At 38.3% G+C, this 23,653-nt stretch overlaps 1 protein-coding gene and 1 non-coding gene across 2 annotated transcripts; one reads left to right on the forward strand and one right to left on the reverse strand.

The window, feature by feature from the left end:
• The first annotated feature begins 230 nt into the window (after positions 1-230).
• LOC131300402 (uncharacterized) lies at positions 231-23,442 on the forward strand. The gene is made up of 23 exons (XM_058326210.1): positions 231-954; positions 1,812-1,873; positions 2,688-2,825; positions 2,940-3,224; positions 5,622-5,708; positions 6,254-6,355; positions 6,432-6,497; positions 7,696-7,806; positions 7,881-7,942; positions 9,968-10,012; positions 12,402-12,475; positions 13,091-13,158; positions 14,001-14,069; positions 14,158-14,258; positions 14,357-14,438; positions 14,550-14,628; positions 14,718-14,805; positions 14,881-15,034; positions 17,360-17,551; positions 17,635-17,694; positions 19,648-19,964; positions 21,721-21,826; positions 23,242-23,442. Exons 1-23 carry the CDS (start codon positions 369-371, stop codon positions 23,293-23,295), a joined length of 2,988 nt encoding a protein of 995 aa, XP_058182193.1. The 5' UTR covers positions 231-368; the 3' UTR covers positions 23,296-23,442.
• Positions 3,486-3,593, reverse strand: LOC131302144 (small nucleolar RNA snoR100). Its single transcript, XR_009191619.1, has one exon. It is a non-coding gene; the product is annotated as a small nucleolar RNA snoR100 (small nucleolar RNA).
• Positions 23,443-23,653: the final 211 nt, after the last annotated feature.

The raw sequence follows: 23,653 nt of genomic DNA on the forward strand, positions 1-23,653 counted from the left end.
AATACAAATTTTTAAAGAAAAAATCAAACTTTTTTTTAATAATTTACTAGATATGCTTGAGTCCTTTTTTTCTTGTAGTAAATGTAATATTTTCAAGTCATCGTTTTGTGTAATATTTTTAAGTCCTCGTTTTGCGAATCCAACATTTATTTTAGGGCGGAGGCAGTGGCAAAGTGGGAATGTTGAGAAAGCCACAAGAGAGAAATAAAAGAAAAGAAAAGAAAAAGTTTCTTTCTTTCACCGTTCCAGAATCCAAACACAACCTTAACCTTCCCGCCAAAAACAATTGTTCTGCTCTCTCTCTCTCTCTCTCTCTCTCTCTTCCCTTCTACGCCGTTCCCACATCTCCCACTTCAGTAATCCCCAAAATGGATGCGGACATGGACATTCCTCTTCCAGACGAGCTCGAATGGCTCGAAGCCAACTCTCACCTCCACGACGATTACCCAGACTTCGATGACCCCTCACAACCCTACCCACAAGACGAACACGAACACGAATTCCAACCCCAATCCAACCACCAAAATCACCAACAACCCCAACCCCCAAAACCCACCCTGTCAATCCCTCCAAAAACCGCACCAGCCGCAAAAACCCAAATCAAGAAACGCTTCCGATCCGACGGCCAGGATTCGTCGGTTACGGAGGAAGGGGCCCGGTCGGAGGATAAAAGGAAAAGGGGTGATGATGTGAGGTTGGAAAATGAAGAGGGGGAGGGAGCGGAAGAAGATTGGCTTCGGTACTCACCGCCACCTACTGAGGAGGGGGGTGGAATGGTTGAGGAGGATGTGGTGGTCGAGGAGGAGAGGGTTGTGTCGAGATTTGCTTCGGAGATTGACGGGGATTTCGTCCCAGTGACTGGATTGGATGGGGAGAGGGTTTATGCCAAGATGAGTAGTAGGGTGGGGGAGATGAATGGGTTGAAGAAAATGGGTTTCAAAGTGCATACTGGTGGTATGATTTACTCCTATTTAATAATTTTTTTTGGAAATGATATACAGTAGTGGATTTGATCAACCATTTTATAACCCCAAGGGTTGGTTTGGCGGTCAAGACCCGGGATTTAGGGGTTTGCTCCCTCCTAAGGTCTTAGGTTACTATCAACTCTTTTGGTGTCAGTCCATACGGAGCATTTGCTCCGGCTTTAAGTTGGCCGCCCGCTAGTGGGCGGTGGGTTTATGGTCCCCTGGATTAGTTGAGGTGCGCGTAAGCTAGCCTGGACCTGGTTACAAAAAAAAATTCACCATTTTGTTCACCTCCCATGTATATCTATCCTGGCCACAACTGCCATGTGTATGTTTATGACCTATGAATCTAGATGATAGTAGGACATGCCATACGAGGAGACACATTGAAAGTGAAAAGTTGTAGAAAAGTACGAGGAATGGTATGTAGCAGCTATGACTTAAATGTATTGTGCTGTGTAACAACAACAAAATCTAGTTGCAGCAGCCGAGTGGTATGTACTCCCATGCATAGGGATCAAACCTCACTAACTACAAACTAACAAAGCTGACTTTTGCCGAGCAAAAAAGAAAAAAAAGAAACTAGTTGTATTCACGTAGCTGATTCTAACCAATTGAAAGGATCTTCTGGTCTATCCAGAGATCATATGAAATTCATTAGAAGTGAGGATTCGCAATCTCATGCATTGATAAGAATATAAATGAAATTACGTGGAGTTTGGAACTAGTCCTTTGTTGGATGATAGAAACAGAAGAAAGTAGGTCATACCATTCCTCGCTTAATAGTAGTATTGGCAAAGTGTCATTACCTTGCCGTACGTTATGATAAGTTCATCAACTTTGCAGGTCTTATTTCTGAACCCATCAACATCCTAATTCAGAGGGCAGAAACACAGGCATTCACAAAGGTATGTTTCAAATGTGATAGTTCATGTGCACTATAGATGTTGAAGCAGTTCACAAAGGTCTGAAGCAATGCCCTAAAAGTCACTAGGTGCTAGTCGGGCGGCTGGCCACCTTCGAGCGATTAATCGGTGTATATTTATTAATAATCGGCAATTAATCGTTAGTCGGACCTAATCGGATAGGCCCCGCCAACGATTAATTCCTTGTTTTAGAACACTGGTCTGAAGACTAGTATGCAGGGTGGACCCCATAGGATTCAGGCATGAAAGGCAAAAATATGTCTTTAGTTTAAGCAGCCCTTCTACTTTAGGTTTCTTCACCAGAATTTTCATACACTAAGAAGCCAGTAATATTAACTCTACAAATTTTTTTGTTTTACTTAACTTTTTCTCTTCTTCCCCTGCTAAATCAAGGCTCTTCCAGGCCACTCATAAAAAAAAGGAATGAGTTTTATACATAGAATACATGTGGTAAAAAAGTCCTTGAAGTTTTTCTAGTATTTTGACAATGCTGCATATTTTTAGTATGTGATGAATTTTGAAGTTTAGAACTGCTTCGATCCATATAGTTGCTCCCCAAAATCTTGTAGAGCTCACTTCTCTGCCTCTTCCTCTTTGGGGGGACTTGACAATTTACATTTGGACTTTTCAAGTCTCTTTTGAGGTGATATATAATTTAACCCCCTGAACCAGCAAATTAGTCCTAATAATGCTTCAAGATGGCAAAGACAAAGTAGTACTGCTATGCTTGCTAGGACTCTTTATTTTGTTCTTCATGTGTTAAGAATTTTGCTTGATACTTGTTCTGGTGCTACAGGCTCTTCAATCCAGCGTTGAAGGTTTGTCTGATGCAATCCTTCCTGAAACACCAGTGATGAATGAAAAGCTTTGGGTTGATAAATACGCTCCAAATTCTTTTATGGAACTTCTTAGTGATGAACAGACCAATCGGGAGGTACCCATACTCTTTGTAGTTTTGTTATCAACTCTTAAGTTTCTGCTGAATTAAAGTTTGAAAGCATTTTGCTTATGAGATGCTCCTGTTAACTTACACCGTTTTTGTTCCCAGGTCCTTCTATGGTTGAAGCAGTGGGATTCATGTGTTTTTGGATCTGGTATAAGGACAACAACAGATGAGGTTTTGTCTTCTTTGAGACGCCATTCAACGATTGCCCAGCATCAGAAACTGGCTGGTAGGAGCTTTTCAAGAAATAATAGAGACCATACACTGAGTAATGGAAATTTCGAAGTTAACAATGGTTTGGGTCTAGAAAGCAATGATGCCAAAGGTATTCCGGAGTCATGGGACAAGAAGACCAAGGGCGCAGGACCTACTGGTCCACCAGAGCGGAAGGTCAGATATGGAAATAGGCTTGATATATACTGTATATTTTTTCATTTTATTAGTATAGTCCCTTGCTTTTCCTTTGAAATGTACTCACAAAGTCACAATATAACAACATTCAATATACTAACAACAACAACAACATAACCCATGTAGTCCCCAATCATTGGGGGTATGAGCGGGGGAAGATTGGAGACAGACCTAACCTTTGGCAATATGCACAAAGTGGCTGCTCTCAGAAAACCACTGAATCAGTGGCCCCCCTATACCTGTTTTGCTGCGGAACTATGCCCCCAAATCAAAGCCAAATGGCATCAAAGAGGGCAGGCCAAGAGACCCAATTCAAATTCTGTGCATATTACCATGCTTCCTTCATTGATAGTCCAGAGCATCGGTATGCACATGATTCAATATACTAAGACGGCTATATTTTCATTTTAGTTTTTGATCGGCAGCTATATTTTCATTTTATTAGTATAGTTCCTTGCTTTTCCTTCGAAATGTACTACACAATACAACAACATTCAATATACTTAGACGGACAATGGTTTTGTTTTTGTTCACATGTCCCATAGAGCTACCAGAATACTCATTGCCACCTTGCCTCATTCTAATGTAATTATTGATTAGAAAGACATATACATCTTCCTGGTTGGTCGCTTCATTTGGTTCATCTCATCTTCCTATTGGATGGACTGTCACCCTGGGAAACTTTCTTCTTCAACCATGCGTTGATTTGCAACAAAATCTCCAACTCCCTGATGACATTGGTCATTATTTTTTATGAGATGTCTTTGTCTTCAAGGAGGAGCCGGGATTTTAAGTTAATGAGGTCAAAATTTTGAACTAGAAAAGAGAAAATTCGAGTAAGACATGAATTTGACTTACATAAGACCCCATCAATTTTATATTCCCTAACAATGCATAATAGTCTCCATTAGAATTTACTAGTAAAGATGCTTTTGTCCGTTTACATACACAAGAAAAACATTGAAAAAGGAAGAACACTGTGTTGTGACTTGCGAGTGACAGAAGCATCTTTGACTGCAAGGAGTGATGGGGAAATTTAGTTGCTGTTATTAGGATGCCTGGGCAAATGGTGTAAGTGTAATTGGTCAACTCAGTATAATTAAGTTCACCTCAGTATAATTAAGTTCACCAGTGTAGCAAAAAAGGAACTTTTGAAAAATTGAGTGGGCTCAAGTGACCCCTTATTCCCACACATTCTTCTGTCCATGACTGCATATACCCACTTCTCAACTAAGTTGAACTCCAATATAATGAGTCATATAACCATGTGATTGTACCTAGTTTGTCAAAGTTCCACAAGATGATATTGTAATCTGACCTATTAGTCATTGCAATTTGATCACGTCTTTTCCAATTAATATTGCTGTATTTTCTTGTTTTAGAATTATGTGTTTAATATTTTCTTGTTTTAGAATTATATGTGTTTAAAATTAGCATCAATGTCTTGGGCTTACGCTATAGTATGTTAATTAGGATAAATTTGAATTGTAATACGTGGTTGTGGGGCCTTATAAGGGTCACAGATGGAATCTTTAGTGGAAAAGGGACATCGACTAATTACGATGCTTTGCTCCTGTTCTCTCTCCTTGCGTTTTGTTCATGATCACCTTCTTCTGCAACCATCTTCTCTGTTATGTTAAATATTTGACACCAATTGTTGGGCCCATTACATCACAACTCAAGTTTTTTGGGAAATTAGTCACACTTAACATGTTATCGGAGCTTTCATTTTAAAGTGTCATGAGTTGAAGTCTGTCTGCATTTGTTCTCTGATGTTTGCATTCTTCTTCTCTGTATGCATGGATGTCTGCACCTCCATGTGACAGGGTTGCATGTGAGGGAGGGTGTTCAAAAAGTCCTCTTATATCGTATGGGAGTGTAGCCTTTGTCTACCACTGTCAATATGGATATTCCTATACTTCAGAGTAGGGGTAGGGGCGTTTGCTACTTGCTACTGACAATCAAGAAGCATACATACTGGAATAGCTGCACAAATTAGAATTGCCGATTGTTGACCAAACTGTAGGATCTAGATAATCCCAGCTGAAATGTGCATCGTTATTGACTCGTTGCAGCTCCCCAAGGGTGTCGTAGGAGGCAAATTTATTGTGAATCTAGTAAAATACTTATACCCCTTCTGAAATCTGCTTGGCAATCTTCAAGAAATCAATCCAACTTGCATGCTGTTTTCTTATTTTTCCTCCAAAGGTCGCTAGAAAGCCCTGCAGGTGTGTGAGTGTGGACATTATAGTTAAAAGTTGCTTCTTTTTGTTCCTTTCTATAATTGCCATATGTTTTTGTTTTCTGTGCTTTTCTTCTCATGTTTAGATTTACAATGTTGAGGGAGTTTATGAGCAAACCTGGTAATTTTTGCAGATTCTTCTGCTTTGTGGGCCTCCAGGTCTAGGAAAAACGACCCTTGCGCATGTAACGGCAAGACACTGTGGATATCGGGTTGTTGAGGTACATTTCTAATGACACGCATAAGCAAAAGCATTTTAATGATAGCATTGCAGTGCTATTGTGTTTCTTCATGCTCTTGTATAGACATAAACTAGATCCTGGTTTAAGGTTTTATAAGCATTTTTTTTTATTCAGGTGAGATTTACATCTCATAAAGAGGATAACGAGGAAATAATATTTTGGTGGTACTTATGTTTTTATTTTTGCTCCGGCTTTGGTGGTATTTATGTTATTATACATTAATTGTTGTGCGGTGAGTATGAGATGTATTTGGTGGATTTAAATTCTGATGGGCACGTTTCTGGGAAGTTATAATTAAAAAACCACACAGGTTCAATGTGCACTGAAGTGTCAAGACTATTTTTGGTTTTCTTGTTTGTTTGACTTGTTTCATTAATGTTTGCTGTGCATATTGTAGTGCTTCAGTTTCCCAGTGCTGGAATTTATGTAAGAGTTCCTATATATATATATATATATATATATATATATATATATATATATATATATTTGCAAAAGCTATTCCTTAAGAATGGTATCTTAAGCAGATTAATGCAAGTGATGATCGGTCTTCTTCAACAATTGAAGGAAAAATTCTCGATGTGGTTCAGATGAACTCTGTCATGGCTGACATGAAGCCCAAGTGTTTGGTGAGTGTTATTGTTATGCCATATACCAAAAGCTTTAATAATATGGTTTCATGACATTGCCTGCATTATGGTGTAGGTAATTGATGAAATTGATGGAGCTCTTGGTGATGGTAAGGGTGCTGTGGAGGTTATTCTAAAGATGGTAACTTATGCAGCCCTTTTGCAGAATATTGTTTTGTTTCGAGAGCCCATGCAGTTAAAAGTTCGTTTATTTAATAAGCTTAGTCACCTTTTCCTTCCTTTCTACCTTGAAAGCTTGGTGTTAAGTCACCAATTCTCTCCAAAAATTAAGTTGTTGGGAAATGCCCCACAATGAGCGTTGGAGGGCCATTTATTAAGCTTTAATTAAATTGGGCCATTAAATAGATGTTTATTAGGTTAAAATTAATGGGCCACATTGATGCAAAGAAGGCCCAATTAATTTTAAACCGAATATATTGTGAGACTTGGCCTTTTGGGCTTTGTTATGCGGATAAAAATGGAAGAGGCCCATGGTTTATGGAGTTGCTTGATGGATCTGGAATTCCCACGCAAAAGGGGAAGTGGGACACGGTCGTTATCTATCAAAGGCCATTTGACTAATGGGCAAGTATAAGTTGGCTCATGATTACCCATGGCCAAGGAATAACTTCTAACAATTGCGAATAACTACCCATGTCCATGAAAAAACTGGGTTTGAATTTTAGCCATATATATATATATATATATACAGAGAGAGGGGGAGAGAGAATTGCAATTTAGCGAGCGAGGGAGCTGTTTGTGGGGCCCTCATTATTTCAATCTTGAATCCAACAAAGTTTCGTAGCTCTAGCAATTATCGAAGAAGCTGTTGTGGGTGACGGTGACATAGTGGGCGGAGCCGACTGCAGTGAAGCCGCGGGAGGCGTAGAAGCGTAGAGGTAGTCTAGGTTTGGGTTGGGTTTGAGGAGTAGAGATTTGGGCTGGGTTTGAGGGTTCAAAATGGGCAATCGGAATTGGGATGATGGATTTGGAACATGAGTTTTGAATTGGTTAATTATCATAGATGAAGGGGTTAGCATGGGCAATTTTTAAGGGTTAGCATCGTTATTTCTGTCATTCCGTTAACAGAGTTAGCGAATTTTCCATTTCAAGTAGATGGGGGTTTGTTTGGGCAAATTTTAAACGTTAGGGGGGGTGTCCAGAGGATATAGGTATAGATGAGGGGGTCTATGTGTAATTTCACCATTTTAAAATTATCTTGCTCTTCCAGTTAAGAATAATGAAAATAGGTTTTTCACTTCCTCATAGTCAACTTTTATTGTGCGTTGTGATGTGGACTACTTTTTTTAGTAGCAATGGTACATATGTTGTTGATGCAGCTCTCTGTTGAGAGAAAGTCTGATGTTGGAAAAGAAGATGAATCTAAGGAGGGGCAAATTGGAAGGACGTCCTCAAGAAAGAAACATAGAAGTGCATCATTGTCAAGACCTGTAAGATTCAAATTGTCTTACATGGTTTATCAATCATTTTCATGGTGCTTAAAATGGATGGGTGTGATATGCAGGTGATTTGCATATGTAATGATCTATATGCACCAGCCTTGAGACCTTTGCGCCAAGTGGCAAAGTAAGTTACTTTTGTTTACAGCTACCACCCTTGCCTTGTTTGGTTTTGGTCTCAATGATGACAGACTAGTAGTAGGATAAGACCATACAATCCAATACCTATACTCAAAATTAGCGAAGTTCTCGTAATAAGAACATGGTGTACCTACGCTATTTCCTTTCTATATGTGCTTAAATATCAGCTTCGTGATGATTCCAATGTACATATGTCGTGGTTGGCCGAATCTTTCATATGTTAAATGTTTATCAGATTTTAGTATCATTGTAGAAATAACTTTGTATAAAATCCTTTCATCAATCAACTTATCTTGAGAATGGTGTCAAGAATTAGTTTGAATACATACATCATGGAAGCAGTTTACCAAAAGGAGACTAACAAAGAAATGAAGAGAGAGAACAATAAGATCTTCAGATGGTTTTCATAGACTTAGCAAAAGCTTGTGATAGGGTGCATGGAGATATAATATGAAGCGCGTTAACCCCAAGGGGTTTGGCCAAGTGGTTGTGAGAAAGCAATAAGTGCTTCTCCACGAGGTCACAGGTTCCATTCCCACGGTGGCCAACCATTCCATACCTTAGGGCCACTGGGGGTTATGCCCGGTTGTTCTCTTTGGGGTCCATGAATTAGTTGACGTGCGCACAAGTTGGTCCGGACATCCGGTTATCAAAATAAAAAAATAAAAAAATTAAAGCGTGTTGAAGAGAAATAGAGTGACAAAGGAGTATATTAGTGTGCTAAAGGACATATAGGATGTGACTGTGACTGTAATTGGATCACCCGTAGGAGACACATCGTACTTCCAAGTGTTGTAGGATTAGACAAAGAATTGTAATCTTTGTTACTTTTTCTGGTGATATACGAGTTGACTTTGCACGTCTAGTTTGATGTCATATGGTGTATGTGTTCGTTGATATTTGTGTTAGCAGATGAAGCTAAAAAGGGTGTTAATGCAGAATTAGAAATTCTGAGAGAAGCTTTGAAGCCAAAAGGGTTTGAATGAGTAGGAATGACTGAGTCTATCCAATGTAATTGTCGTAACATTTATTTTATAGAATCAAGGTCTCAGTGAAGATTGATAAACCGTGAGGTATCAACAACTTTGCCATCCAAGTTCAATTTTTGGTAACATGTAACTCATGGAATCAAAGTAAGTTTTATCTTGGAGGAGTGTGATGGTACAATATGCGATCGACAGGTACCTATAAAATTGAGATTACTTTCTTAGAGAACATAATAAAGTCAATGATTCTACACAGAAAAGAATGTTGTTAACTATGAGACTATACATAAATAGAATAAGCGCAGCTGATATGATGAGGTTAAGATTGATGAGTGGTAAGAACAAGATTAGGCCTTTTGATTGGGGAACAAGGTTTGTTTGGTTTGGTTTGATTTATAATTTTTGTATTTAGTCATCATTTTAAGAATTGAAGCTCTCTTTCTTTTCATCTTTGTATTTTAGGTATTAATAGATTCTCTGCCTGGAAATTTCTTTGTAGGGTTGATGCGAGGGTTTTGTGCTGTTGATTTCTTATTAGGGTTGATGTGATGCTAATTAATAACTAGTTAAATGACGCGTAACCTATGCTGTATGGTATCTAATTAAAAAGATCCTCCCTCTGTGCGTCGTTGTTAGTGGTTTGAACTTTGGAAAGTTCGAACATGTAATTCTTCTTGGAGAAGTAAAGGTTGTAAATTTTTCCAAAATCACTCTGAAAGATTATTTTATGAATATTGCCCAAAGTGGGAATAAAATGGTAACCTTGGGAGTAAACTTTTTCCTTTGAACTTGAGAGTATTAATTGCATGTCCCGTTAAAAAGTTGAACCCCTGAAAAGGACCAACACCAACAGTATAGGATGTAATGGAGTAATAAAGAATAGTACCTCAAGTCTGCCTTCAGAAATCAAATAAGTAATTTATGTGGCTTTGAATTTTCTGTTGATCTAGGTCTGATAAAACATTGCAAAGCAGAACTTTTTGTACTTTGATAACTGATAATAAATGATTTGCTCTTGGTCGCAGGGTTCATATATTCGTTCAACCATCCGTGAGTCGTGTTGTAAGCAGGTAATGATTTACCAACTTTGCTATTTTGATGGGTATCAAACTTGACCGCCAATGTTAGAAGCATCACCTGGTTCACCAATGTTGCTTGACATTGCTTTACTTCAAACTCTTAGTTCACTGTAAATCGTCTGGAAACTGGTTCCTGTGTTGGAGCCAGGTGTTCTGTCAGTTGGGTGGTTTGGCAACCAGCCCTTCTATGGATATACTACCATAAAATGAGGCCATTCCTAATAGTTGATTAAAGACTTAAAGTTATATAGTTCTTATTCCCCAACCACGTTGCAACTTCATTACTCATATTTACTTCGGACTTTCAGAATTTTATTCTTACAATTATTGCATGAACAAAAGCAAGTTAAATTTGTGTATATAATACTTCTGTACTGAAAAATATCTGTTTTTGGTGCAAATAGTTAGTTGTTCTTGGATCATTAGTCCAATTATTTTTATAGAAGGATTCTAACGTTTGGGCCAGTAGAACAAGTGCCAAGTGAACCCTGCCATTTGCATGTATCCAACGAAACAGAGGTTCGTACCCTTTTTTTTATATGGATCCTTGGAGGAATTTTTCAATGGAGAAGAAAATGATAGGGAAATTAATAGCTTCTTTTTTATCTTCAAGCGATCCCCAAAGTTTTATTGAAAAATCAAACGTAAACAAGTAAAATCTACGAAGAGCGAAGCTTTTGCAAGATAGAATGTAAAATTTGTTTTTATCACTTGAAAGAAGCAAGTTCGTGTTTTGCTATCTAGAAGCCTAATCCTATCATAGTACAGTTAGTACATATTGCGTACCACTTTCCCATTCCTGTTTTCTATACTGGTAGATACACATTATAGGTACATAGAGCATACCTATCTATTTTGAAATGGTCATCTCAGCGTAACCATGTCCATGTCTGTCTGTGTCTGTGCCATGACTTTTTGTATCTGGGTTCCATTTTTGTTTGTTTTTCTATGAAATTGGCCTTCAGAAAAATTTCTATATTTTCCCTTGATCTCGGTACGATATATACATTTTTGTGTGTTAGTACCTCAAGTCTGGCTTCACAAAGCAATTCAAGCAAAGGAAACTCCACAAAGGAAAGGCCTGTCTGAGGAACTCTATGCACACACGCTCTCATTGGCATGTGAGGACATGCGCGCAGGAGGAAAAATGTGGGTACATGGTACCAAGTATCAAGATGTGTAGGAAACAAGGCGACTTTATGAAGCGAAGGTTAACCCGGCCGAAGGAGACCCTTGGGGAACGGCTAAAGGATAACCCACCCCTGAAGTAAAAGGCTTATGCTTGGGCTGAAGGCAGGGCCCAAGTTGCTCGGGACTGAAGGAGGATTATGGAATAGAGGGTTGAGCTTCAAGGGATCGCCTAAAGGCCCAAGCTTGGATTTCAAACCAGTCTTAGAGAGAAAGGAGACCTGTTGGCTAAAGGACAATTTCTTGGTCTTCGCATAATACCTACCACCTGACACCCTTATCACTCACTTTTGATCGCTAGACCTTTAGACCTAGGTCTACCTATCTTATGCAAGCTTTAAACCCTTTATATCACACATCACTATCAATCTGACTTCATGGGTATGCCCTCTGGTCTCATAGGCTTTCGACATTCAGATGACCAGCCATTGAGGACCTTCCACGTGTCCTCATTCCAGCTGGACTTCAAGCCATCTCTTTCTTACATAAAGGACCCTTGCCTTTGTCCAACACATTACATACTATTGCTATTGGTCTCTCTACTGCCTCCCTCTCTCTCTTTCTAGGATCTGCCTTGGGCTCTCTCCTCCTCCGCCTTCGGCACCTCAAGCCTTTAGGATCTCGTTGGTATCCTGGATCACCATCAGGGCCTCCATAGCCCATCAATCTATCTCACAGATGGCAATTCACAAAAAATTTCATACTAAGAGGAAACAAGAATAGCATGGAGACTGTTAATGCTATAGCAAACTGATAAAAGGTGTATCCAATAAAAAACTGCAATGAATGTGTCATTGTATCCTTAATCATCACCCATCACTCTATGGAGCTGAACTTTAGCTATATGGTGAAATGCTACTATGGTACCATATGTACAAGGAAGACTTGACATTTTATTTGTGTCTAAAAACCATTATTTTGTCCGTTTTTTCTTTATGAAAGTTTTTTTTTTTTTTTTTGGAAAATCGCATTTTTACGTATGCTCTGTATTTGGTTAGTACTTTGGGACTCATAGGATTGTACTAGTGACTGATGTTAATAACCCAAGACTGCATGAGAGCATGTCTTCATTGTGCTGGACCATTAGTTGGCCTTTATTGTGATGGTCCTACAATTGACATTTGCAACTGTATGTGGAGCCTCACTGCTCTCTCATTCTTATTATGAAATCTTGTTTTGTTGGTTATTGAAGGCTCAAATATATATGTAACAAGGAAGGACTGAAGACAAGTTCCATTGCTCTTACTGCACTTGCAGAGTATACTGGTGAGTAATAGCTCTACTGCCATGACACATCAATCTTGTGAACTAGTTTTTCTTCCCTCGTTGAAATAAAGGTTGCTTGGACGAAAAATATGTGGCAGTGTTTAGAAAGAGAAAAAACCCAAGGAAGAAGTTTCCAAATAGAAAATGACTTGTATAGTGGACAGTGATGAAAAAACCAAAGAACGAAAATAGTTGAGTTGATTCTTTCTTTCAGCATATAGTTCATGAGAAATTGAAACCCAAGCAATGGTGTTCTATTTGAGCATCGGGTTTTTAGCTAATCGAAGCTTATTAGATATCACAAAATATGAAAATGCAGAAATGCTTTTGATCTCAATGTCTACATAAACATTCGATTTCGTTAGTTAATGTGGCTCTAAGGTATATTTTGAGAAATTTATTGAAGTACCATTAATTTTATGAAACAAGGTTAAAAGAGACATGTTGTACCTAATCGTACAACATGCAAAGATATCAAATTAGACTAATTCCGAACAACATTGAAGAACAATTAGGCACACGAGAGTGACTCTTCAATTAAGTTTATGCCTGCAATGCAATTCGACTTTTCTGAATATTATGCCCATGACATTGTTGTTTGCTTCTTCTTGTTAGATTGTGACATACGCTCGTGCTTAAACACTCTTCAGTTTCTCCACAAGAAGAAGGAAACTCTCAACGTGGTATGAAAATTACCGATCCTGATCGAGTGCCGTATTTATTAGTTAATAAATCTTCTCAGGTCAATGAGGAAGTTTGGGCAGGTTACCACCTGCAAGTAATTAGAGTTGTTCTCCCTACATTCCAAATTACTCATCGTTTCCATTTTGTGATCCCCCAAAATATAAGCCCACTTGTGAAAAGTATAAATTTCCAAAACATACCATTAATCTTCTTTACAAATGAATGAGACTTGAGAGTGAATACGTTTGAAATTGATCTTCAAGGAGTAGTTTTGAAGCTATACCTTTTCATTTCATTTCAATGCAAAAGTGCTTGTTGTGCGTCTTCTTCAAGTATTAGAATTCCCATGGGAGATGAAAAAAATGGGAATGAGGGACTAGCCTCTGCTGGTTGGGAATGTATAACTTGCTTGTTAAAAAATGGAAATTACTCTTCCACAATTTCCTTACAGGAAGCCTAAATAATATCATTTATTCTGTGCTATGCTCCTACCTAAAATGTGTGATATCAGTAATGATTCTTCAATTTTCACTGTGAAAGTCTTACCTGAAGATGACCACTATGGGTTTGCGTGGCATATAACATCAAGGCCTTCTCCCCTAACCACATGGGAAAAGGCATTGATGTGGACTACTTGTTTTGACAGTTCCCATTTTCGACTATATGATGCCTGCTCCGTTTGGCCTTTGATTACCATGATAGATGTTGTCATCTTTCATTGAATTGTTTGAGGAAGATTGTGTCTTCCTCATAAAGAATTTGTTGGGAATTATATTGACTCGTTTAATTTTTTTGATTCACCTCCTGAAAACATAATTTTTTATGGTTAATTGTATCTTAGTTAGAGATTGATTCTCAAGTGGTTGGCCGGAAGGACACATCAAGAAGTGTGTTTGAAATTTGGAAAGAGGTAAAACATTTAGTTATGTAGTTATGTTCGCTGTCTAACTTTTAATCTTCAATTTTAAGTTTGAAATTCTTTGCTTTTGTTTCTGAAGATTTTTCAGAAGAGAAAAGAGAAACGCGAAAGGAAGGTCGGTAATGGCTGCAGCAGCATGTCTAAAGATTTTGAATTTGTTCACTCCCTGATTTCTAGCCGGTAGGTTAAGAACTCAAGTTAAAAAGCTCGTTTTCTCTTTCATGACTTCTAGTGAAATGTCATCTATCTCGGTTGTTGAATGGTTGTCTACTGTGCAGTGGTGACTATGACTTAATTTTTGATGGGATCCACGAAAATATTTTGCAGCTCCATTATCATGATCCAGTCATGCGAAAGACTGTAAGTCATAGTTACCATAAACACCTTGTTATATTGTGTAATTATTCAAGCTAGGGAATTAGAAAAACCTGTTATGATTGTGCACATGTCTAACATAGCACGTAAATGAAGGTCAAATGCTTGCATAGTCTTGGCGTCTCTGATTTAGTTCATCAATATATTATGCGTACACAAAAGATGTCCCTTCAAGGTAGGAAATGAGGTATATAAGGATTCACCTTCCATTATTAAGCATATATTTCAAGTTAAATATGTGAACTACCGTTTTACATGCTGTAGTTTATCAACCCGCCATCGCAATCGCTGTACGTGGTTTGGTAGCACAAAATGAGAGACCAAATATTGAATGGCCAAAGTCTTTCCAGAGGTATTTTTATTTCTGTTTAGAAGGTTATGACGATTTGGAGTAGTCTCACCATTGCATGTTGCTGTGGATCAACAGATACCGGACAATGTTGATGGAAAAGATGGACATATTACGGTCTTGGCACAACAAAATTTCGCCACACATCTCAAGGCATCTGTCAACAAAATCCTTTGTAGAAGATTCAATATCTCCGTTACTGCATATTCTATCACCACCAACTCTTAGGCCGGTAATTCACCTATATTGTTCCTTTGTTGTCCTTTTATGTTGAACTTGCCCTTTATTTGCTTTCCATTTATCAAAGACAATGTACATCACTTGTTACAAAAATGCAAATGAGGCACTTGTTGGATGGCCCCCCTTGAAACCTCTTGCACCACTGGGAATGATTTAAGGGCCACACTGCCACCCTTGTACCTTTACAAATCTGCCACTTCTTCCGTGCTATCCATGAAAAAAGAAAAGGCCCTCCTATCACACCACTCTATGACCAGGTATAGCCTCCTTTTCGCGATTAGGCAAGAGGCTTGAGAGAACAATTGAGTTGGCAAATGTCTTAAACAACAAAAGATACCTGCGGAGAGAATTGAACAAAACAAGGTTTTGGGTTTAGAAGTAAAGAAGCCAAGTCAAAACCAGAGCTTTCAGATTCCTGATGAAAATATGTGGGATCTTTGTGTATTTCATTCAGACAGCCTATTAGTCCTTTGCTTTTTAACAAACAAGAGCATGGACCTTGACTAAACGTGGCAATATTTATCACCTAAACCTTACAGTGGTGATGTGGAGGGTAGGTTTCTCAACCCAAACACCAATCCTGTCCAATTCTATCACCACCACTCCTGCTAGTATTTGCAGAGCATTGAATATCCCTCTGACGGGTTTCCAAGTCCAGTTAAGCACACAAGTACCACAACAAAAATGGCCAAGAAACTCTGGGAAAAAGGGACAATGTCAGCAAGAATAACAATGAACTATTGAACAGTTGACCATAGAGCACTGAGAATAGTAGCCATACTTGCCAAAAAAGTGAATGGGAAAAAGTCATGTACTCACCTGTAACAGCATCCACTGTGACAGTCGCCTTTTCATATAAACGGTCATCTGCTTAAACTCATCAGCGTATACTTATATGATCTGCATGTAGTTCCTATGCCCAAAAAAGGCTCAAATCCAGTAGAACAGGTGAATGCTATTCAGCTAGTAGCAAGGCATCTCACAAAGCTGTCAAATTGTTGGAATTCCAGATCAATCAGTTTCCAACCAGTAAATCCCTTGACAAAAAAGAGCCAACCAAGTTGGAATACCAAGATACTTACTAGGGTATATCAGCACTTCCACAGGAGCAGAGGTCATTGTGTCTGGTGACAGCACCTGATGCTGACATCAGCATGCATCATCAGTGTTTGCTTTTAGACAACATTGTCAGATTTCTACTTGAATGAGCCAATTTGTTGTTGCATGCATGTGTATTTTCCTCCAGGAAAAAGTAAATATGATCCTTTACAAGCTCTTAAACTAAATTTACTTCAAAAATCAGATCTAAACAATATTGAAGTTAATGTAGCATGAACTTTGGACAAGTAGATACTTTCGTTGGGCAAGGCAGGAGGTGGCTAAGATTGTTGTACATGGAGTGCATTTATGAAGTGCCTGTTGTTGGACTTGGACATGTATCCAAGTGTCCATTGAGTTAGCGACCCCCCTACGAAGTTTCAAGATGCCCTTGCGATGTGCTTCGTCGCTCAATGAGTTTTTGGAAAGTTAATAGGTGCACCCCAATGCTTTTACAGATATTCTAGACTGCCCCCGTATTTAAAGTTACATATAAAATGTAGAGAGTTGTAGAGGTAAACATAGGCAATGTTCTTGACCTAGAGTGACATGTTTATTCCGTGGAAGTCATGTGAGGTTAAATGAAAGAGTTATATTGGTTTTATAGTGATGACATTTTCTCATTGTTATTGTGTGTATGCTAGATTGTTAATGTTTCCTTTCTTCTACTTTGTCCACTATATATGGCCTAATAATACCCTTCCCTTGTTATTTAATTGAATAAGTGGTAAATTCTTTACTAGGGATTAAATACCTAACAATTTAGTTTTGTTGTATGCCACCGGACTGATAAGTTGGAGGATTCAAGGACAGTATTTTGGATGTACACTTTTACACTCTGGGGGAGTCATTGTAAAATTATTTAGCAAAATGAATGAGTGGTTGTTTTGTATAGCTTAACAAGTTTGCTTTGATATTGCCGTGGGGTACCAACTTGACTTTCTTGATGTTAACTTATTTAAAAGCACAAGTGCTCTTTGCTTAAGCCACTGTGCTGCAGGTTAACCGTTCATTTAAGCAGTTTGTTGCTCAGCTTGGATTTGTTACCATAGAACAATAAAATTTTATCATATACAAAATTAGCAATCCTGCTTACTACTGAAATGTGATTGTTTGGAAAGCTGGCATTTCTTGTTTAATTTCTTTTGTGGGATGATCCCTGGCTTTGGAGTTTCTTAGTGCTATTGTTTTCAAACAGCATGGTGTCTTTTTTTCTCAGGTGGCAGTTCACTTACTATCAGATAAAGAGAAAAAGGATATGATTCAATTGGTGAATACAATGGTCTCCTATTCTATGACCTATAAAAACCAGAAGGCTGATCCTGTACCCAGTATCCTTAGACATGAAGCAGTTGTGGAGGCTTCAATGCTTTCATTTGATCCTCCTATTGGTGACTTAATAAACTTCAAGGTTAGTGTTTTTTCTTGTGGTATCACATATGAGATGAGGTTTATTGTCTTGTCTAAATGCCCTTCTATTTTGGTATTGAGCAGGGCTATTCATCTAGTCACTTTGTTCTTGCCGCAGCTATGAAGCAAGTCTTGGTGCATGAGGTAAGTGATGCAACTCAATGAATTGTTTGTAACAAGTTGTGTCGCACGACATATATGTTTCACCAAAATAACAAATGGTGAACAACAATGGTAATTTTTTGTTTCATAAGGAGCTTCTTTCATGCTAATCTTTTAAACCTTCTATGAGGTGACTTTAAAAGGGAGTAACATTTTGCAAGTTTCTAACAGGATGCTAGGAGTAATAGATTGTGAACTTGTGTTTTGGTAGTGTAAAAGTTTGTAGATGTGCAAGCATCCAACTCAAAACCAATTGGCAATGAGTGGAGAGGCTGCCCTGGCTCATATACTAGGTTTGGAGGTTATATTTAACCAATGTGGGACAAGCTCTAACAAGAACATTCTTTCTAAACTCTTTTTTGGATCATGTTTACTGTGGTGGTGAGAGGCTGATTGCTAATCCCCGTATACTGTACCTGGCGGTAGATAGGGGAGCGGCAGTGTCAAATTATCTTTAGACGCATGGGGAGATGGTGATGTGGTATAGTTCTCTCCGCAGGAAGATACATGATTGAGAGTTGGATGAGTTGTTGGCTCTTTTGGGCAAATTTTAATGATTTGTGCGGTTTGAAGTTTGGAAGGATTCTTTGAGGTGGATTCTGGCGGCATATGGCTCTTTCTAGTTGAAATCTTATTATCATGTCTTTGTTGGAGGTATTTACATATCCTTTACTTGAAAAGCCATATGGTTCACTCGTGCTTCAACCGAGGTCTTTCTTCACATGCTGTGTGGCTAAGGACATGATTTTTACCCTTGATGACCTCGTTCGGCATGGGAAAGTTGAGGGTAGTCATTGTTGAATGTGTTTACAATATGGAGAATCAGTGGCGCCCTTCTTTCACTGTTCGGTAGTGATGGAGCTTTGGCTTGGTTCTTTATGGTGGGATCGTGGGTTCTTTCACCTTCGAGGGTAGAGTTGATTCAAGATTTGGTTCAATGCTAGAGTGGACAGATGAAGATGGAAGCTTTTGAGTTGGATTCCAATTTGCTTGATGTCGCTAAATTACAGAGGGCGGAATAGTAGATATTTTGATGGTTGGAGAGGCCTATAGTTAGGCTTAAGAGTCTTTTCTTTCTGGCTTGCACAGTTGGGATTTGATGGAATGCAATTCAACCCTTGAACAATTTCTTGATTTGATGGATATATTTGGAGTTTAGATTGTAGTGCATGGCCTTACTTTCAATTTGTTTTCAGGCTTCTTGATGTATAGGACTGTTTTGTCCTTGGCCTTCTTATGTACTTGGGTGCCATTCCCTCGATGCCTTCTCTATAAAATTTATTGAGGTAGCAAAAAAATTAAATTCCCCTGGCTAGTGACGGTGGCTGGTTTATTTATCTTGTTTTAACCAGCTAGTAACACTATTAAGCCTTTGAAGGGGACAAAATGCTATTTTAATTTGGTAAATAGTAAGGACCAATACATACCTGGGGCTAATCAAAATATAACTCTGGGAAGGTGGTAGGCCCCACTCGCTATCGCAGTGCCTGCCCTTGGCTTCAGTATCTTGTTTCTTTTGGATTGGATGCCATACCTTGAGGGGAAAAACAATACATATGGCATAACTATAGTGGCTGGGGATGTTGGCCATTTGCTGGGAAAAAATGGTTAAAGTCCCGCTCTAACTGCTTCAGCCTTTTAGAGGAGTTGGTGCTTAAGTTAATACTCAAATGTCCTTAGTTATGTAGCCCTGTGATGTCTGTTAGTTAAGAAAAACGATTGACTGTTTGTGCAAGGAATGTACTGCATCTCAATTCATGTCATTCAGTTAAAATGTCATTGACGAAAGTCCTTTTAATAGCTTGATTTGAATTCAATTCTATTGTTTAATGATAAGCACCATTGTTTACGAGATAGTGCACCCCATTATCATTAGAGCCAGAGGGCGGAGTGTTATATCAAACTAACATCATGCAAATAACAAACTAACCTCAGGTGGAAAAGCAAAAAATTCTGCAAGGAAGCATCAGCAAATCCATGGATCCAACTGACGTTTGCAGCAAAGGAAACCTGACACCAGTTGGGGAACAAAAAGGCCGAGCACAATCTTCTGCATTTGGTTGTGCAACAACTTCATGTGCTGAAAACATGCAAAATGCCAAGAATACATCAAATTTGAAGCAATCTAAGTTGGTAACTAACCAAGTTTCAGCAGCTTCAGGATCTACTTTAAGTGCCACAGCTAATGTACAAGTGAGTTCCCCAGGACCTTCAAAGAAGCCCTCTAGCGGATCCTTCAACTTCTTTGACAGGTATATTTTTCCCTTTTTGTAATTTATTTCTTTGTCCTCTGTTTTATGTCTCCTATCACATTCCAACCGGCCCCCACCCCAAGCTCTGGTGTTAGCAGCTACCCATAAATTGTGCACATTTAACACACAATGGAAATATAAGCGCCTACAAACATAATAGCGTACTCAGTGACAAAAGAGGAACAACCTGACCTATTTCTTTTCATTTTTGAAAATAAAGCTGAAGCTGATTTAGGCTTTTTTTTTTTCTGTGACCAAAGCTGTGTATGGTTTGCTTTTAGTTTTGGCTCGAGAATGGTTGACAAATGTTGTTGTGAATGTACTTGGTTACTGGTATGAGCAACCTTCATGACACTTGAGGATAGCCACAAATGCTGTAAGTGGAAAAGTAAATGAGTTCGTAACAAGGAATCATAGATAAGAATGAGTATCTTTTTCGACTTAAAGAACTTATTTCATGATATCTTTCTGAACTAGTGAAAAACAGAATGACAGGTTGGCACTTGGTGTTACTTTACAATTCAGCTGTTTGTTGTCTTGCCCCATTTATTGAATGCAACAATTCCGTATTCATGACCATTTAAGTTGGGAGAAAGGTAGAAAAAAGAAGAAGAAGAAGCTTGGGATAAAACCAAATAATGACAGTGCAAGGAGAACCTTCACTTGTGGTAGTATTTTCAGTAAGGGTTATGATTTTCGCACTCCATTTACTAAAAATGCTCTCCAAATATTTTGATTCAGTTTCTAAAACTACACATAGCACAATTTTCAGAACACAATAAAAGACTGGCTTTGGTGTGCATTTACAAGAAAAGGGAGGTGGAAATGTAATTGGATGGATTAGTACTTCAGAAATGAAGGAGGGTTCATGGGCTAGGAAAAAGAGCATGAAACAGCGTATGACACGTGGTCAAATGGTTCACTGGAGCTCTAGCCTCCGGGAGTTGTCACGTAAGAGCCGAATAATTTCTCATTTAGAAGTCTAACTTCAGAATGCAAATATATTCTTTCTCAAGGAAAATCTCATTTTACTGGAAGAGGCATAACGTCTTTGTGAAGAAGAAGAGAATTTTTGATCATGTGCTGATGATGAAGTTTTTTTTTGATAAAAAGGATTGAGATTTTTCTAGAAATTAGAGTAACGGAGCATGTATTTTGTATCGCAAGTCTCTATCTACAAAGTTGAACTTGATTAAGGTTTGGAACTTCTCCCTTTTATTTTGTTTATACTGGATTTACAGTGTAAAATGGAATGCTTTTTTGACATCTTAGCCAGAACGTTCAATTTTCCCAACGAAAATTCTTCCAGCTATGTAGTCACTTTTGCCCTTTTCTTTTTAACACATACTCTGAATTTATGTTCAACTTTTTAAGACTAGATTACTGAAAGAAATGTCTTCCTTATGTGTATACAGTTGTTGACAAATAAAGAGTTTTTTTTTTCAATCTTTTTCCTGGTTGAATGCACCATGGTGTCACTCTTTCATGTTTTATTTATAGTTCATGTTGCCAAAATTGATAATTTTTTGTTCTCCCAAAATTGTCAAGAGTTATATAAATGATGTAGCCCTTGTGATTTCCATCGATTTTTCTGTTTCTTATCTATGAGGCTGCATAAGCGGGGAGGGTGTCTGTGACAGCTTGACATTTGCTCTACATTTCTATACTTGAAATCCGTCATGCTTTTTTCAGTGGGAGGTTAATTCACATGCTACCTGGAAACATAAGTAGACTCATAATTTGTCTTTTGAACCAGGTTTAGAAAGTTGAGCAGCAAAGGTTCTGAAAATGCTGATAATCCTAAGAATAAGCCACCAACCTCGGAGAGAGATTCACGTCCTCTGCTATTTAAATTCAATGAGGTAACAACCAACCACTTTATACATTGCTTTATGTACCGTTGCAAACTATACATGGAGTAGATTTACTGCTCTGTGTCCGCAAACTTCATGATACCTCACTTTAGTTCAGACTTTGAACAGAAATAAGAGGGCGTTTTCTTTACATCAGAAATGAACTCTTAATGCCCTTAGAGTGTGTTTGGACTAAATTAATTTTTGGTAAAGACAGTCGGTATTACTTTAACTTTTGGTTACTTTTTTTAAAAGATTTTTGTCATAATTTTTACATCACATCGTTCCTCTTGACGGGGGAATCAAACCGGATGAAAATATAGACCCAAGTTTAAAATGTCTATATATAAGAGGACGATAAAGACAAAAAAGATTGTCTTTTTCGTCTTTAGTGAACTTATTTCAACTTTGGTCTACATTGCTATAATTTTTCATTCCTCTCGTCGAGACGAACAGTTACTCCAAAAAATTTAACCCGAATTTTGTAAAAATTAAGGAAAAATAACCAAAAAAGACTCCGTCAAAAAGACCAACAAATTTGGGCCAAAGGGGGGTAATCCCCAGTTCAATTAATATCATAAAAAGCTTTTCGATTTTTCTTTACTCAGTGAGCACCCTCCACATGCTTAAATGATGGAGTAAGGGCATGCATAGGACTTCATTCATTCAGTTAACTACCACTTTTTGCTGCATAACATCGTTAGTTCCATTCAAATTGATGACCATGGATCATTCAGAACCATCAACCGCTTCACCACCCCCACCTCTTGAAAAGATTAGAAAGATTTATTGTCGTGATACACAAATGCTTGTTGTATAGTTACCCTGTCTGACAAATATAAGGCTATCTTAGGTTGCCAATCAATGCTGATGCTTGCTTACTCAACAATCCCTCGATAGTTGCGTTCTAGTAAAGTTCAGTTAGTAATCGACTAATTGGGGTCTGCAGAAATCCCGCCAACCTGCACACCCAACTCACCTCTCCTCGACCCAACCCAAAACACAAACCCGCCTGTACACACTGCGCATGGGTTGGTTGGGGTTTATTGTTTATGCTTCATAGAATTGGTAGAGTTACCATCTTCTCTCCTTTTACCCCACACAACCCGGAAAAAAAACCCAGATGCATATGTTCATTATAGACCAAGGTTTGATATCACAATTAGTTAGTTTTTAATGTAGCACTTCGAAATGTGTATCTGATGTCGGAATTAAGTGAGCATATAAGGGTTCATGGTTTACTCTCTGTTTCTTGGTGTACTTGAGAACTACAGAAGGGAGAAAGTAGCCTGTTCGTGCTATAGAGCTTCAAATCTTCAAATATACCAGTTTAACTTTCTTGATAGTTTCCCAGCAGTAATGGGGAAAGAGAGAGAGAATACAACCCATGATCTGGTAATCTGCATATTTTTATTTTTGAACAGGGTTACACTAATGCAGTAAAAAGGCCTGTTCGGATTCGCGAGTTTCTTCTATAATGCAACTGTCTGATAGGCAATATGGAGCTGCTGTTTTGAGTGGCCACATTGTACTTAATGTTCAGATGCTGTAACTTTTGCTATGCAAACAATGTAATATTCTGAATGCTTTTTGATGCAATAAAAAATTTGTCCTTTACCATCTGCATTTCTATCAGAATGGGAGTGCAATTGGATGCTTCATAACCACTTCAATGCCAAGACTTTTCTACTTTCAACTATTTCTTTGGGTTCCACAAACTCATCAATAAGATTAATCTGCCATAGGGAGGGGTAGATTTTTTGCTCACGTACTCAAACAGGCTTCATGTGCAGTTAGACCTTCTCGGCAAGCTCTCAACATAAGCAAGATTTGTAA

Source organism: Rhododendron vialii, chromosome 9a, assembly GCF_030253575.1.
Source record: "Rhododendron vialii isolate Sample 1 chromosome 9a, ASM3025357v1".
Classification (NCBI taxonomy): Eukaryota; Viridiplantae; Streptophyta; class Magnoliopsida; order Ericales; family Ericaceae; genus Rhododendron; species Rhododendron vialii.